Source organism: Mesoplodon densirostris, chromosome 16, assembly GCF_025265405.1.
Source record: "Mesoplodon densirostris isolate mMesDen1 chromosome 16, mMesDen1 primary haplotype, whole genome shotgun sequence".
NCBI lineage: Eukaryota > Metazoa > Chordata > Mammalia > Artiodactyla > Ziphiidae > Mesoplodon > Mesoplodon densirostris.
This window is the reverse complement of record NC_082676.1, coordinates 27,244,411-27,256,572: the sequence shown is the minus strand read 5'-3', so window position 1 is coordinate 27,256,572 and position 12,162 is coordinate 27,244,411. Positions and strand designations below refer to the sequence as shown.

The 12,162-nt window shown below is 56.8% G+C and overlaps 2 protein-coding genes across 2 annotated transcripts; both read right to left on the bottom strand.

Moving 5' to 3' along the window:
• Positions 1 to 940: 940 nt before the first annotated feature.
• FOXS1 (forkhead box S1) lies at positions 941 to 2,274 on the bottom strand. Its single transcript, XM_060078100.1, has one exon. The coding sequence runs from the start codon at positions 2,193 to 2,195 to the stop codon at positions 1,203 to 1,205; it is 993 nt and encodes a 330-aa protein (XP_059934083.1). The 5' UTR covers positions 2,196 to 2,274; the 3' UTR covers positions 941 to 1,202.
• A 2,435-nt stretch (positions 2,275 to 4,709) lies between these two features.
• Positions 4,710 to 11,772, bottom strand: LOC132476918 (interferon regulatory factor 4-like). Its single transcript, XM_060079181.1, has 9 exons — positions 11,599 to 11,772; positions 8,600 to 8,876; positions 8,280 to 8,380; positions 7,373 to 7,475; positions 7,188 to 7,253; positions 6,059 to 6,430; positions 5,350 to 5,468; positions 5,056 to 5,117; positions 4,710 to 4,866 (listed from the first exon to the last, which is right to left on the bottom strand). Exons 1-9 carry the CDS (start codon positions 11,770 to 11,772, stop codon positions 4,710 to 4,712), a joined length of 1,431 nt encoding a protein of 476 aa, XP_059935164.1.
• Between the last annotated feature and the right edge of the window lie 390 nt (positions 11,773 to 12,162).

The window sequence follows — 12,162 nt, the reverse complement described above, 5'->3', positions numbered from 1 at the left end:
CAAGTCTGGTGTTGGAGGGTATGGGGACAGTGAGGTTTCAGGTCCCTAAGTTGTTCCTCTGATGGGGGCCACAACGATACCCACTTCTCCTGCTTCCACCCAAGGGGGCAGCTACAGAAGGCCAAAGGTCAAGGCTCAGTCTCTTCTAATCTGTACCCAGGGGAGCCACCGCCTCCCCCCCACCATGAGGGAAATGCTTTCTTAAAGAGTCCCCAGGAGACCTCAGAGAGCTGGGGGCTCAGGGATGTCTCCCAGTCACGCGGGAAATCCAGACAGGGGAAGTGTGCCTGCCTTTTGAACCTTGGGTTCCCTGTCTGTGCAAGGGTTGAGGGGTGGCTTTTTAGCCCTGGCATGCCAGGATTCAAAAAAAGCCCGCCTCCCTCTGGGGGGTCACCCTGTGGGCCACGCTGCATCCTCACGCAAACTGCAAGTAGGGGCCGGGGGTAGAGCCACACAGACCTGGTTTTGATTTCCTCTCTGCCACTCATTGGTCATTTGGAGCCAGAGCTAGTGAGCTCCAACTTCTTTGAGCCTCAGTTTCCACCACTGTTAAATGGAGATAACATTCCGTACCACCCAGGATTCGGTGAAAGGATATATACGAGCCCAGGACAGGATAAGTGCCACAAACGGTCACGATTATTGTGGCTGCTCATAATGTGAGGTGCTGAGTCACAGAGTTTGGGGCTGGAGGATCAGCCCCTTGGTCCAGCCCAGCCTCACTCCTGCCTGGTGTCTCTCCTGGTTGCATCCCTCCTCTCTCTCTCCCACTCCCTGCTCCCCCTTCCTCGGCCTTCCTGGGAAACTCCCTGAGAAAGTCCCCAGCAGGAGAAAGCCTCATGTGGGGTCCCCCGTCCCTGCCATATCACCCCACAACCATACGTCCCCCACGGAGCCAGGTGTCCTGGCCCTCAGTCCCCAACCATCCAGCAAACTGACCCTCATCATCACACTGGCTTTATTGGCCCTGAGAGCCATAGAGTAAATCCCAAGGGATCCCTGCTTCCCCTCACCCCCAAGTCTGTCCAGAGACCCTGGGCGCTGGCTGAGCGTTCACCACTCCAATCTTGGCTTCCTGTCCTGGCTGTTGTGGGCTTGCCAGGCCTGCGTCCTTTGAGAGCTCCCCAGATCCTAGAGTCAGGCTCAACCTGTAGGGCGTAGCTGGCAGGGTCTCTGCAGGGACTGCCTGAGGCCGGCTGGCTTCACTCAAAGAAGAACATTCCTGGCGTCCGGTATAGGCAGGAGGTCAGCCCCAATGGGTAGCCGGAGCTTCCCTGGACAGGGAAGCTGCCTGTAACCCAGGGTTCCTTGGGGTCAGCTGGCAGGGGCAGCGGGGCCCGGAGAGAGGCTGGAGGGGTGGGTGGTGCAGGGGAGGGGGCCGCTGAGGCCAAGAGGTGCTCAAGGCCAGGATCAGTCCCCATGCAGAAATTCAGCGCCTGCAGCCGGCACTGGTAGCTGCCCCCGATGGTGGCCTCGGAGGTCAAGATAGGGGCAGGGGCCTTGCTAAACCCCTCAGCCTCAGAGAAGCTGGCAGGAAAGCCAAATGCGGGGCTCGGGGAAGATGAGGTGGCCACGGGGAGCTCCCCTGGACCTGCAGGCTTGGGCGTGGGCATCTCCTTGGGCTCCGAGGGTGGCCGAGACCTGGCATTGGTGGTGGCCGGGCACACACTGGCTGGCAAGGCACCCACCAGACCCCCAAAGCTTAGGCCCTTGGGCTCTGGCGGCTCCAGTGGGAACGGGCATTGCATGCCAGTCGCAGCGTCGGGGCCTCCTAGGTCCTGGCTGGTGGCTCGGAGGGGTCTGCGGCGCACCTTGGCGGGGCCCTTGGCTCCCTCGGCGCCTGCCCGTCGGGTGAAGCGCCGGCGTCGGCGCAGGAAGCTGCCGTGCTCGAACATGTCATGGCAGTCGGGGTCGAGCGTCCAGTAGCTGCCCTTGCCCGGTTTGCGATCATCACGGGGCACCTTGACAAAGCACTCGTTGAGGGACAGGTTGTGGCGGATGCTGTTCTGCCAGCCGGGCCGGTTGTGGCGGTAGAAGGCGAAGCGGCCCATGATGTAGCGGTAGATGCCACTGAGCGTGGCCCGCTGCCCCGGTGAGCTCTGGATGGCCATGGCAATCAGGGCGATGTAGCTGTAGGGAGGCTTGGTCGGCTCGGCCGCAGGGGCCAGGGGCCCAGGTGGGGGCTGCTGCTGCATGCTGACCAGGCTGGCCGGGCTGGCGGCTGCCGGAACCGCGGGGGCCAGGCACGGTGTCCAGGGCTGGTGTCCGGCACAGCCTGCCCAGGCTGGTTAAAAGGCCCACTGGCCCAGCCTCCCAGCCTGGAAAGGCAAAAAGGGGTGGGCCCGCCAGGCTGCCCTCCCTTCTTCCCTCGCCCCCCTCCCACAAGGCCCAAGAGGGGCGGGCAGGAGAGGCCAGGATTGGGAAGCCGTGAGCAGCTGCCAGGGGTGAGGAGACTGGAGGGAAGGGACTGAGACCCTTAGCCCACATGTGCTGGCTGGTGGTGGCTGAGGAGGGACAGGATGTGAAACTGATCGAGAGAGAGAGACGAAACAAAGAGAGATAGAGGCTGAGATGGAAAGAGTGAAGAGAGACAGAAAGACAGAGACAAAGAGAGGTAAGGACATAATAAGAGGGAGACAGGAACATACAGAGAAGATAGAGGCAGAGACTTAAAGAGAGACAAAGAGCAGAAAGAGACAGAAAAAAGGGAGACACACAGAGAGCCAGCCCCACGCACGTGCACACATGCACACAGAGTACAGGAAAAGAATCACTGAATGAGAGAAAGAAAGGAATCCACAAAGATAGAGAGGAAGAGGGAGATACACACACACACACACACACACACACACATTAATGAGAGAGGAGAGAGGTAGCATCTGTGTCTGAGCTGGAGAACAGGGAGTTCCTGTGAGAAAAGCCTCAGGGGCCTCTCGAGTCCCCACCTCTGGTTCCCCCTTTCTTTTCTCTTCCTCCTCCCAGGCCTGGGGTCTACTTTCTCCTCCCCACAGTGCCGAGCACTCGGGGGCACACTATTCCCTGCGCTCCTAGCACTGGGGTCTACGAGGGGTGGGGCACCTAGGGTGGGGACGAGGGCCGGCCCAACCCCGTTTGCTGAGCCCTGGCGCCCTCTAGTGACGAGTGTGGGGAGGACAGACATCTGGACAGAGCCATCCACCCTCCCAAGAGGCTCTCAACCAAGACCCTGGCTGAGCCTCCATTTCCCATCTCTAAAATGGAGCTGAAGACTCTGCAGCTGTCCGGGCTGTGGTGGAGAGGCAACGGGCTCCCTTACACTGAATCCAGTGCCCTGTGAGAGCCTGGCACAGAGTAGGGGTTTGGGCATGACGAGGACTGTCACCCTGAGCTGAGGCTCCCCGATAGCTGCAGCCTTGGGCCGAGGGTACAGCGAAGCCCAGAACAGTCAAGCCTTCTGAAGGATGGGTGAGCCTCCTCCACACTCTCCCACCTGCAAGTAACCAAGTCATCGGGCCCCTACTGTGTGCCACTCTCCATGCCAGGCCAGCTCCCCTCGCCTCTTGACATTTACTTCTCAGACCAACTCTGCTCCAGAGGCCTTGATAGCTTCTTTTGAGTAGATGAGGAATGTGAGGTTCAGAGAAGTTAAGTGACTTGCCTGAGGTGGCACAGCTAGTCAGTGACAAAGCTGTGATTTCAACCCAGAATTCTGTAACTCCTGAACACTACTCCTTCCGTGAGGGGCAGGGGTAGAGGACTGTCACTGGGCCCCCACTGGAAAACTGGCTGTGACCTCCAAGGGAATAGGGAACCATGCTTTGCTCTATCCCAAGTGTCCAGTATCTGCCTGGAACAGAGTAGGTGCTCAATAAACATTCATTGAATGAATTTTAAAACCAGTGATCTGACTGATTCTGTCCTTTATTGAATCATACAGGTTTCCCCCCATAAAAGTGGATTAATGTGTCACTAAAAGATTTTTGATGCCGCCATCTGTAAGAGAATTCCTATAAATAAAGTCAGAAATCAGAAAAGGTAAAAGGTCTGATATCTGGGGTAGAAAACAGTGACTTTACTGACAAGGCAGGGTCACTGCCTTCATGGTGGAGAGGGTTCCCTCCCAATTCTCAAGGACTCCCTACAACTTACAGTTTGCAAAGACTGGGCGGGGGGCTCAGGCAGGGGCTGGACTCCTGGCTCCCACTTTGGCTTCTGTCCTAGGCCTGCCTCAGTTTCTCCAAAGACAGTATCTACTGGCGGTGGTTCAGTGGTTAGCATTTAAAGCCCCAGGTTCAGGCTAAGTCCTCTGTTTTGGGACCCCCTCCCCTCACAATCCCCACCCACCCCAAAAGAAGAGAGACTTGTGGCAGGTGACAGGAGGGTCTGGAAACTCACAGTCCCTCAGAGGTGGGGCAATTCTATTACTGGTTGGGCTTCAGTCTAAACTATGCGGAGGATCTTATTATTGGTAAACTCAGCCCCTTTTTTTTTTTGGCTGCACCTGGGGGCTTGCGGGATCTTAGTTCCGCCACGAGGGATCCCTCGAACCTGGGCCCCCAGCAGTGGAAGCACACAGTCCTAAGCACTGGACCACCAGGGAACTCCCAGTCAACTCAGCTTTAAGCAAACCTTACAATGGATCAATTGCAGGTAAGGTCTGCTTTAGGTAAGCCGCTATGGGCATGTCCGGTTCTTCACAAAAAGATGAAGTCTTGTTTCTGACCTAATTGCTATTTCTGGAACCTCAAGGTCGAGTTTGGTTCCCAAGCCTGACGCCCCAGGCCCAGCTGCCGGGCCGTCCGCTTACGCGCCTCCTTCCTGGTTTCCCGGGGCTCCATCTCATTGGCTGAGAGGTTGAAGGCCTTGACTGGCTTCCGCTGTCTCAACCTACCTGGGCAATGAGTGAGGCGAGACTTAAAGTCCCCTGGCTCAGCTGGGGCAGGGCTGGGGTGGGATCTGCACGCTGTGGGGACTGCTTTAGAGGGTACGGGAGGGGGAAACAACCGCTCAGGGCTGACTCAGCTGTGTCAGCAGGTGAGTGACGCTGTCGGGGATGTGGAGCTGGGAACGCGCCACCGAGGCACCTGGCCGTGGAGCTTCGAGTGTAGGAGGAGCTCCCGCGCGAAGACTGGCTCCACCTGCGGGGTGGGGGTGGGGCAATGAGCCAACCTCCCCCTTTACCCACACCCTTTGTTGGGGTCGGGGGGCGGGAGTGACATCTCCTCTCCACATGCATTTTACACGCAAGGTCTTCCAGATCAGAGGGTCGTAAGGCAGGTCCGGGGCGGAGCTGGGACTGGAGGGAGCAGTGAGGGGCCGTTCGGGGAGGCTGGAGGGTGTGGTTCTCCGCTGGAGTGGGAGGTGACTCACATGGGCCATAACGAGACGCTCCTCAGGCTGGTCCGGGGGTCCCGGGTACTCCTCGCCAAAGCACAGCCGGATCTGGTACTCGGGCTCCTGGCGACCATCCTGCAGGTGGGCTCTCAGTTCTACGGGCACCGAGACTGTGGGGTCTGGGCCAAGATGGGGCGTCCCACCTGGTGCCCACCTTGTGCTCACATCCTATGCCCACGTCCCGTAAGCCCACATCCCCATTGTGTGCCCATGCCCTATGCCCACTTCCATGTCCCCACACCTGCTCCCACTTCTAGGTTTCATGCCCCGTGCCTCGTGCCCTGTGCTATCATGCCTTTATGCCCACCCCATGCCCACTGCCACTCACCTATGCCTATCTTGTGCCCAGTGCCCCGATGCCCACCCTATGCTTAACGCCCTATGACAACACGTGCCCAAGTCCTATGCTTATGTCCCAGTGCCCCAGCCTGCCGCATGCCTACACCTCCCCTACGCCTATGTCTAATCTGTGCCCAGCCCTCCCGATGCCCATATTCGTTCCCACTCCCGGTGCTTCTGCGTCATGTCCTTTGTTTCCATGCCCACTCCAGCCCAGCATCGTCAAGCCCATCGCCCCGCGCCTACATCTCGTGTGCCCACTCTCCCCTGTCCGCGTTCCTTTGCCGACCCCTGTGCCCGCCCACTCCGCCCCGCGCCGCCAGCGGCCCCGCTGTCGCGCTCTTACCCGCGAGGAAGCGGCGCGTGTCGAGGAGCTGGTAGGTGCGCTCTCGCTCCAGTTTGTTGGGCCGCGCGCGGTGCGGGGCGAGCGGGCCGCGCCAGTACACACGGCCCTGGCACAGGCGCTTGGCGAAGACGCCCTCGGGCGCCACCCAGAGCAGCACTCCGCGCTCCAGGTGGGGCAGCAGGCGCCGCAGGACGCGGGCGCCGGGCGGCGGCTCCGGGAAACGAACCTGCGCGACGCGCGGCGGCGGCCCCAGCAGGAGCTCGGCGGCAGCGGCGGCTGCGCGCGGACTCAGGCTGCAGCCCTCGGCCGCGCGCGCTGTGGCTTCGCGCACCAGCTCCGCGCCATAGAAGAGTCGCACGTGCAGCCAAAAATCTGAGGGAAAGGGAGGGGACGCGCGCCCGGCGTTGGCGGCTCCCCCTCCCCTCACAACAGGGCAGGGAACCCAGAGGTCACCCGGCCGCCACCTCGGGAATTTTTGACACTCCCTCCCGATAAATAATAGTAATTCTAGTAGTAGTGGTGGTAGTAAATAATAGCAGCTTCCAGTATAAACAAACTGGTAGTTGAGTTTCAAAAGCATAGGGTCTGGGGCCATCAGTACAATGGGGGCATGACACTGACGCCCTCCCAGCCCGAATTTCTGGGATTCTAGGAGTTTCTTCTCGGCAAATATTTTTAATGCCGGTAGAAGTAATAATCATAAGAATAATAGCAACAACAACAAAACAGCGGCCTCCCATATGAAGAGCTAGCAGTATGCTCAGTGGTTAGGGCTGTGGGCTCTACAGCCAGGCCCTGGGGTTCTAATCTCTCACTGCCCCTTAGGAGCTGTGATCTGATAGTAACTTTCCCAGGGTTACTAACTGTGTGATCTTGGGCAGTGTTCTTAACCTCTGTGTCTGGTTTCTGCATCTGTAAAATGGGGAGAATGGCAGTATCTATCTCACAGGGCTGTGGGGAGACTTAGAAGGATGCCTGGTATAAGTTAAGCCCTCAACAAATGTTAGCTGTTGTTATCTGGAGTCTGGGCTGGGTGCTTTGGGTGGGAGACAGAGGCTATTCGGCACCAAGCCTAGGTCCTCCCCAGTTCTGCACAGTGGTCAGGGGAGAGGGCCTTCAGATTCCTTACTGGGGTTGCTGAAGTCCTCAGAAGGCGAGGGGCCCCAGGGGTGAGCAGGATCCTGAGCCTGGTACCCTGGAGAAGGAGGGGAAGCAGTAAGGCATCGCCTCACCCTGGGTCCCTCGACCCCTAGATCAAGGTCCTGGAAGAGGCCGGGGAGGAGGCAGGGGTGGGTGAGGAGACCCAGTCCTTACTGTGGCCAGCCAAAGGGCCTGGGGGCAGGGCAGCTGGGGGCAGGGAGGCCAGCCTGGGGGGCTGCTCCTTGTTCTTATCCTCTGTGACTAATCTGGAGCCAACCTGAGCATCGGGAGAAAGGGTCGTGAGGGTGGAAGAGGAGACCTGTGGGCCACAGGAGCTCCCAGAAAGTCTAAACTGGGGCAGGGGGAGGTCTGGGCAGACTGAAAGCCAGCCGGGCTTGATAGGGACTTTGAAGTTTACCCCCGTAGAGTTAAAGAGAGAGTTGATGGGGTTTTTGGAGGTGAAGCTCATTGTGATAGGGAGAGAAAAGTGCTAGCAGTGAATGAGGAGATGGGGTGATAGAAATGGGGTGATAGAGCAATGGAATGGGGGCACTTGGGACAGTGGAATGAACCAGGCTAATGGGGAGATGGGAACAGAGGAATGAACCGCAGATGAAGGGGGAGAGCTGATGGGGTGGAGTAAGAGTGATACAGATAGTGATGGAGATAGAGATGATAGGGGTGATGGCAACAATGAGAGCTAGAGGTGATGCAGGTGAAGGGAATACAGTGATGGAACTGGATCTGACGGAATGAGTGGGGACAGAGTGATTGATCCCATGATGACAGGGAAGAGGGGCTGAAATGGGAGAAAATAGGGCTGGCGCAGACAGAGTGATGGAGGTGAAGATGGTGGAGACGATGGGACAGAAATGATGGAGTCGAGGAGAATAGAATGAAGGAGATGAAAATGATGGCAGAGATGGAGCAGAGGCAGGAAGTAGAGCTGATGGATGGGAACAGAGATGGGCAGGAGCTGATGGGGAGGATGAGATGAATGTGCTGGAGATTATAGAGGGGGCGGTATGGGTGCGAGGTGACTGGGCTAGCAAGGCCATAGGGGCTGGAAGGACTCACTGACCTGCTCTTCTGTCTTGCAGGCCAGCTCTGTCACTTCTCCAGGGGGCACCTGCTGGCTATGAAGAATGCCCTCCTCTTTACAGGGGGCACAAGCCCTGGTAACTGGATAAAGAAAGAAATAGTCTGTGGTTTCCTGGGCCCCAAGGGGAACCCCCCAACCTTGTCTGTGGTGAGCCCAGACCAGAGTAACCCAGCTCACTGCATGACCTCAGGCAAGGCCCACCTCTCTCTGGGCTCAGTTTCCTCCTTTTTGAAAGGGGAGATAAACTGTAAGGTCCTTCTAGGTTTACCAGCCCATGAGTTTAAGCTCAATAAGCCCACCAGTTCCCATTTTACAGATGGGCAATGTGAGGTCCTTATTGCCCAGAGAGCCATCCTCAGCTGCTACCTCCAGGGACAGGATGGTACCTGGGCTGTGGGCACCATCAGACAGGAGCCGGTAGACCTTGTAGGGGTTGGAGATGTCCAGCTGGCTGCGTGAGCGCACCTCACAGAAGTCAGCGCTCTTGTTGAGGGCACAGCGGAGCCGCGTCTTCCAGGTGGAGGTGTCCTCCTTGTCAACGCCCTCTAGGTGCTTGCCCTTGTATATAGCCCAGGCCTGGGGGTGAGCAGGGGCATTGGGGGAGGAATAGCGTGGGAGATGGGGATGGTGCCATGAAAAGGGATGAGGGCTGCCTTGCCTCCCACCCTTCTCTCTCTCTCCCTCTGTCCCTCGGCCCCTCCCTCCTTCCTTCTCTTCCTCCCTCCCTCCATCCAACACATATTCCTTGAGCTCCTGCTATGTGCCAGGCCCAAGTTAAGGACTAAATGGGGAACAAAAAGACATACATGTCAAGGAACTCAAGTCTAATGGGAGAAGGCAGCCGCAAACAGCTGAAAGGAAATAACTATATTCCAAATTATGAATTGTGATAAATAAAAAAAATAATACGATGGGATATAAAATGCTGGTAGTGACTTGCTATCTGGAGAGCCATAAAACTAAATCCTTACCTATTGCCACAAACAAAGTGGACTCCAGATGATTAAAAAACCAAAAGTAAGAGGTAAGACTATAAAATTAATAGGAAATAATGTAGAAGAAAATCTTCTAGGGGCAGAGAATGCTTCTTAACCAAAATTTTAAAGGCATGAACCATAAGGCAAAAAATTTGCAATGTCTGAAATCAGCAAGGGGCTAAGATCTAGAACATACAGGAACTTCTGCAAATCAATAAGAAACAGAAAGCACCCCTTAAAGAAAAATTCTTATCAAAGGACAAGAATGGGTGGTTTACAGAAGAGGAAACCAGAGCATAGGAGCCCATGAGCATAGGAGAAGGTACTAAAACTCATTAGTGCCAGAGAAATGCAAATAAAAGTATGAGATATCACCTGTAAGCTTACAAAATTTAGCCAGTTGGATAAGCCAGTAGTTGGTTGGGATGTGGACACTGTTGGTGGGCATGGAACGGGAGCAGTTTCTGGAGGGCAATCAGGCATGCCTAGTCCAATTAAGTATAAGCATACCCTGTGAGGAGAAATTCCAATTCCAAAGGAATTCTCACCTAGGCTCACGAGGGGACCAGGACAAGCAGATCCACTGCAGCGTTATTTGTGGTCTGGAAAGCAAACTTGTGTCCATCCCTGGGAAAGTAGGTGGGGAGTGCGTGTAATAGATGCCCACTATAGAGTCTATGCAACATCTAGAAACAAATTAGATGGACAGAGAACAAGAATAGATCTTCAGAGCATGACCTTGAGTGAAATAAAAGACACAGAATGAGATCTATGACACACTTATGATGTATATAAGGTAAGAATAGACACGAAACAGCAATGCCCACTTTGCAAGAAAACATACAAACCAAAGATACTCATTAAACACATTAGAATGACTGTTGTGGTAGAGGGACTAAATAAATAAATAAATAATATGAGGGGCTGCTTTAGAGAGGGTGATCAGAAAAGCCCTCTCAGAGGAAGTGGCATTTGGACTGAAGCCTGATTGAAAAGAAGGATGGAGTCGGACAAAGAGCTGGGGGAAGGCTGTACTGGGTAGAAGGAACAGCAAGTGCAGAGGTCCCTGGGTGGGAGATTCAAGGAAGGCCAGTGAGGCTGGAGCACAGTAGTCAAAGGGGAGGACAGTAGGAGATGTCTTGTGCGCATTGCTCACTTTCAGGGATGGGGGGCGGGGGATTTAACTGATAAATCACACTCAGTCATTGCTCTCGGAGATCCCAGGCTTAGTGGGACACCAGACTGAAAAGCCACAGTTCCTTTGTTGGTGTCTCTTGCCAGTGGTGAGACCTTTAAGGCTTGATTTTTTTTTTTTTTTTTTTTTTTTTGTGGTACGCGGGCCTCTCACTGCTGTGGCCTGTCCCGTTGCGGAGCACAGGCTCCGGACGCGCAGGCTCAGCGGCCATGGCTCACAGGCCCAGGCGCTCCACGGCATGTGGGATCCTCCCGGATCGGGGCACGAACCCGCGTCCCCTGCATCGGTAGGCGGACTCTCAACCACTGCGCCACCAGGGAAGCCCTAAGGCTTGATTTTGTTGTCTGTAAACTGTGCCAGTAATACCTAACCTCACCTGGCTGTGGCAAGTGTAAGATGAGCGGTCTATGTGATGTGCTTAGCACAGCACCTGGCACACGGCGCTTATTTATGGCAGTACTTATTCATTATGTGAAGGATGCTCTAACTCAAAGGTAACCTGGGCTCAGCGGGGCGTTGATGTCCAGAAGACCCTTTCTAGGTGCTTCACCCTGTGAAAGGAGAGGGTAGGCCAGAGAAGCAGGAGCTGGAGACGTGGTGTTTGGGATGGTGGCGGTTGCCTGGGACGCGGTTGGTTGCTTATTGCTCATGGGAGAGATTCCAGAGTTTCAATCTTGGTGGGAAAGAGCCAGCTTGGAGGAAGTTAATGGTGTCCAAGGAAAGGGAGGGCATCCCTGGAGGAGGTCCCTGAGAAGGGCTGGTGTTGGAAAGCACAGAAAATGTCCCGAAGCTGCTGGGGTTAACAGTTTAGGGGTGGGAAGTGGAGGGAACTTCCATCGGTGGCGGTGGCATCTAATTTCCTCAAGGAGAGGGAGGAGAGGTCCCCTGAGGCGTGAGGATGGTGCAGGTTATGCAGCCCTTGTCTGATTCTTTTAAGAGGGTGTGGGAGGGTCTCGCATGTATAGAGCACACTACCCTCAACCTAGAGACAACTGAGGTTAAGGGGTGAACCTGTGGCCCGAGGTGACAGCGTGTCGGGTCGGGTCGGTTCCGGACTCTGCGACCACCGTGTGCGCGCAGAGCCCTCCCGGGCCGGGCCGGCGACCCCCGGCCCCCGCCCCCTTACCCTGAAGAGCGCCGCGTCCTGCTGCGCCTGGTAGCCCTGCTTGGCTGCGTGCTTCCAGGGGATGCGGAAGAGGGTCTTGCTCGCGTCCTCCCAGCGCAGCCCGGCGTAGCGCCCGCTCTCGATCTGCGCCACCAGCCAGTCGCGGAGGCGCAGGGGACCCCCGGCCCCCGCCATGAGTCGCCTGCTGTCGGGGACCCTCCCTTCGTCCCTCCGCCATTGGTCGCCGGCCATCGGGGACGCAGTGCTCCGAGGACCAGGTCTGGGGAGCGCGGCGGCCGGACCCCAGCGCGACAGGGGATCGCGGGGGCCACCTGAACGGCGAGCGGAGGCGGCGAAAGCGAAAGGCTGGGCGGGAGGTTTCACTTTCCTTTCTGCTCCCCAGAGGCCCTGTCGCCCCTCCCCGTGTCGCCGGGCCTGGAGGGCGTCGGTCCTCACGTAGGGGGCAGCTAGGGGCACCACCAAGACCCACTGAAGGGTACGGGGTGGGGTAGCCTGGGTTCTGCTCATCCCTGGAGGGGGGCCCCTGAAGGGCGCTCAGAGGCGTCCCTTGCACCATCCCTGCAC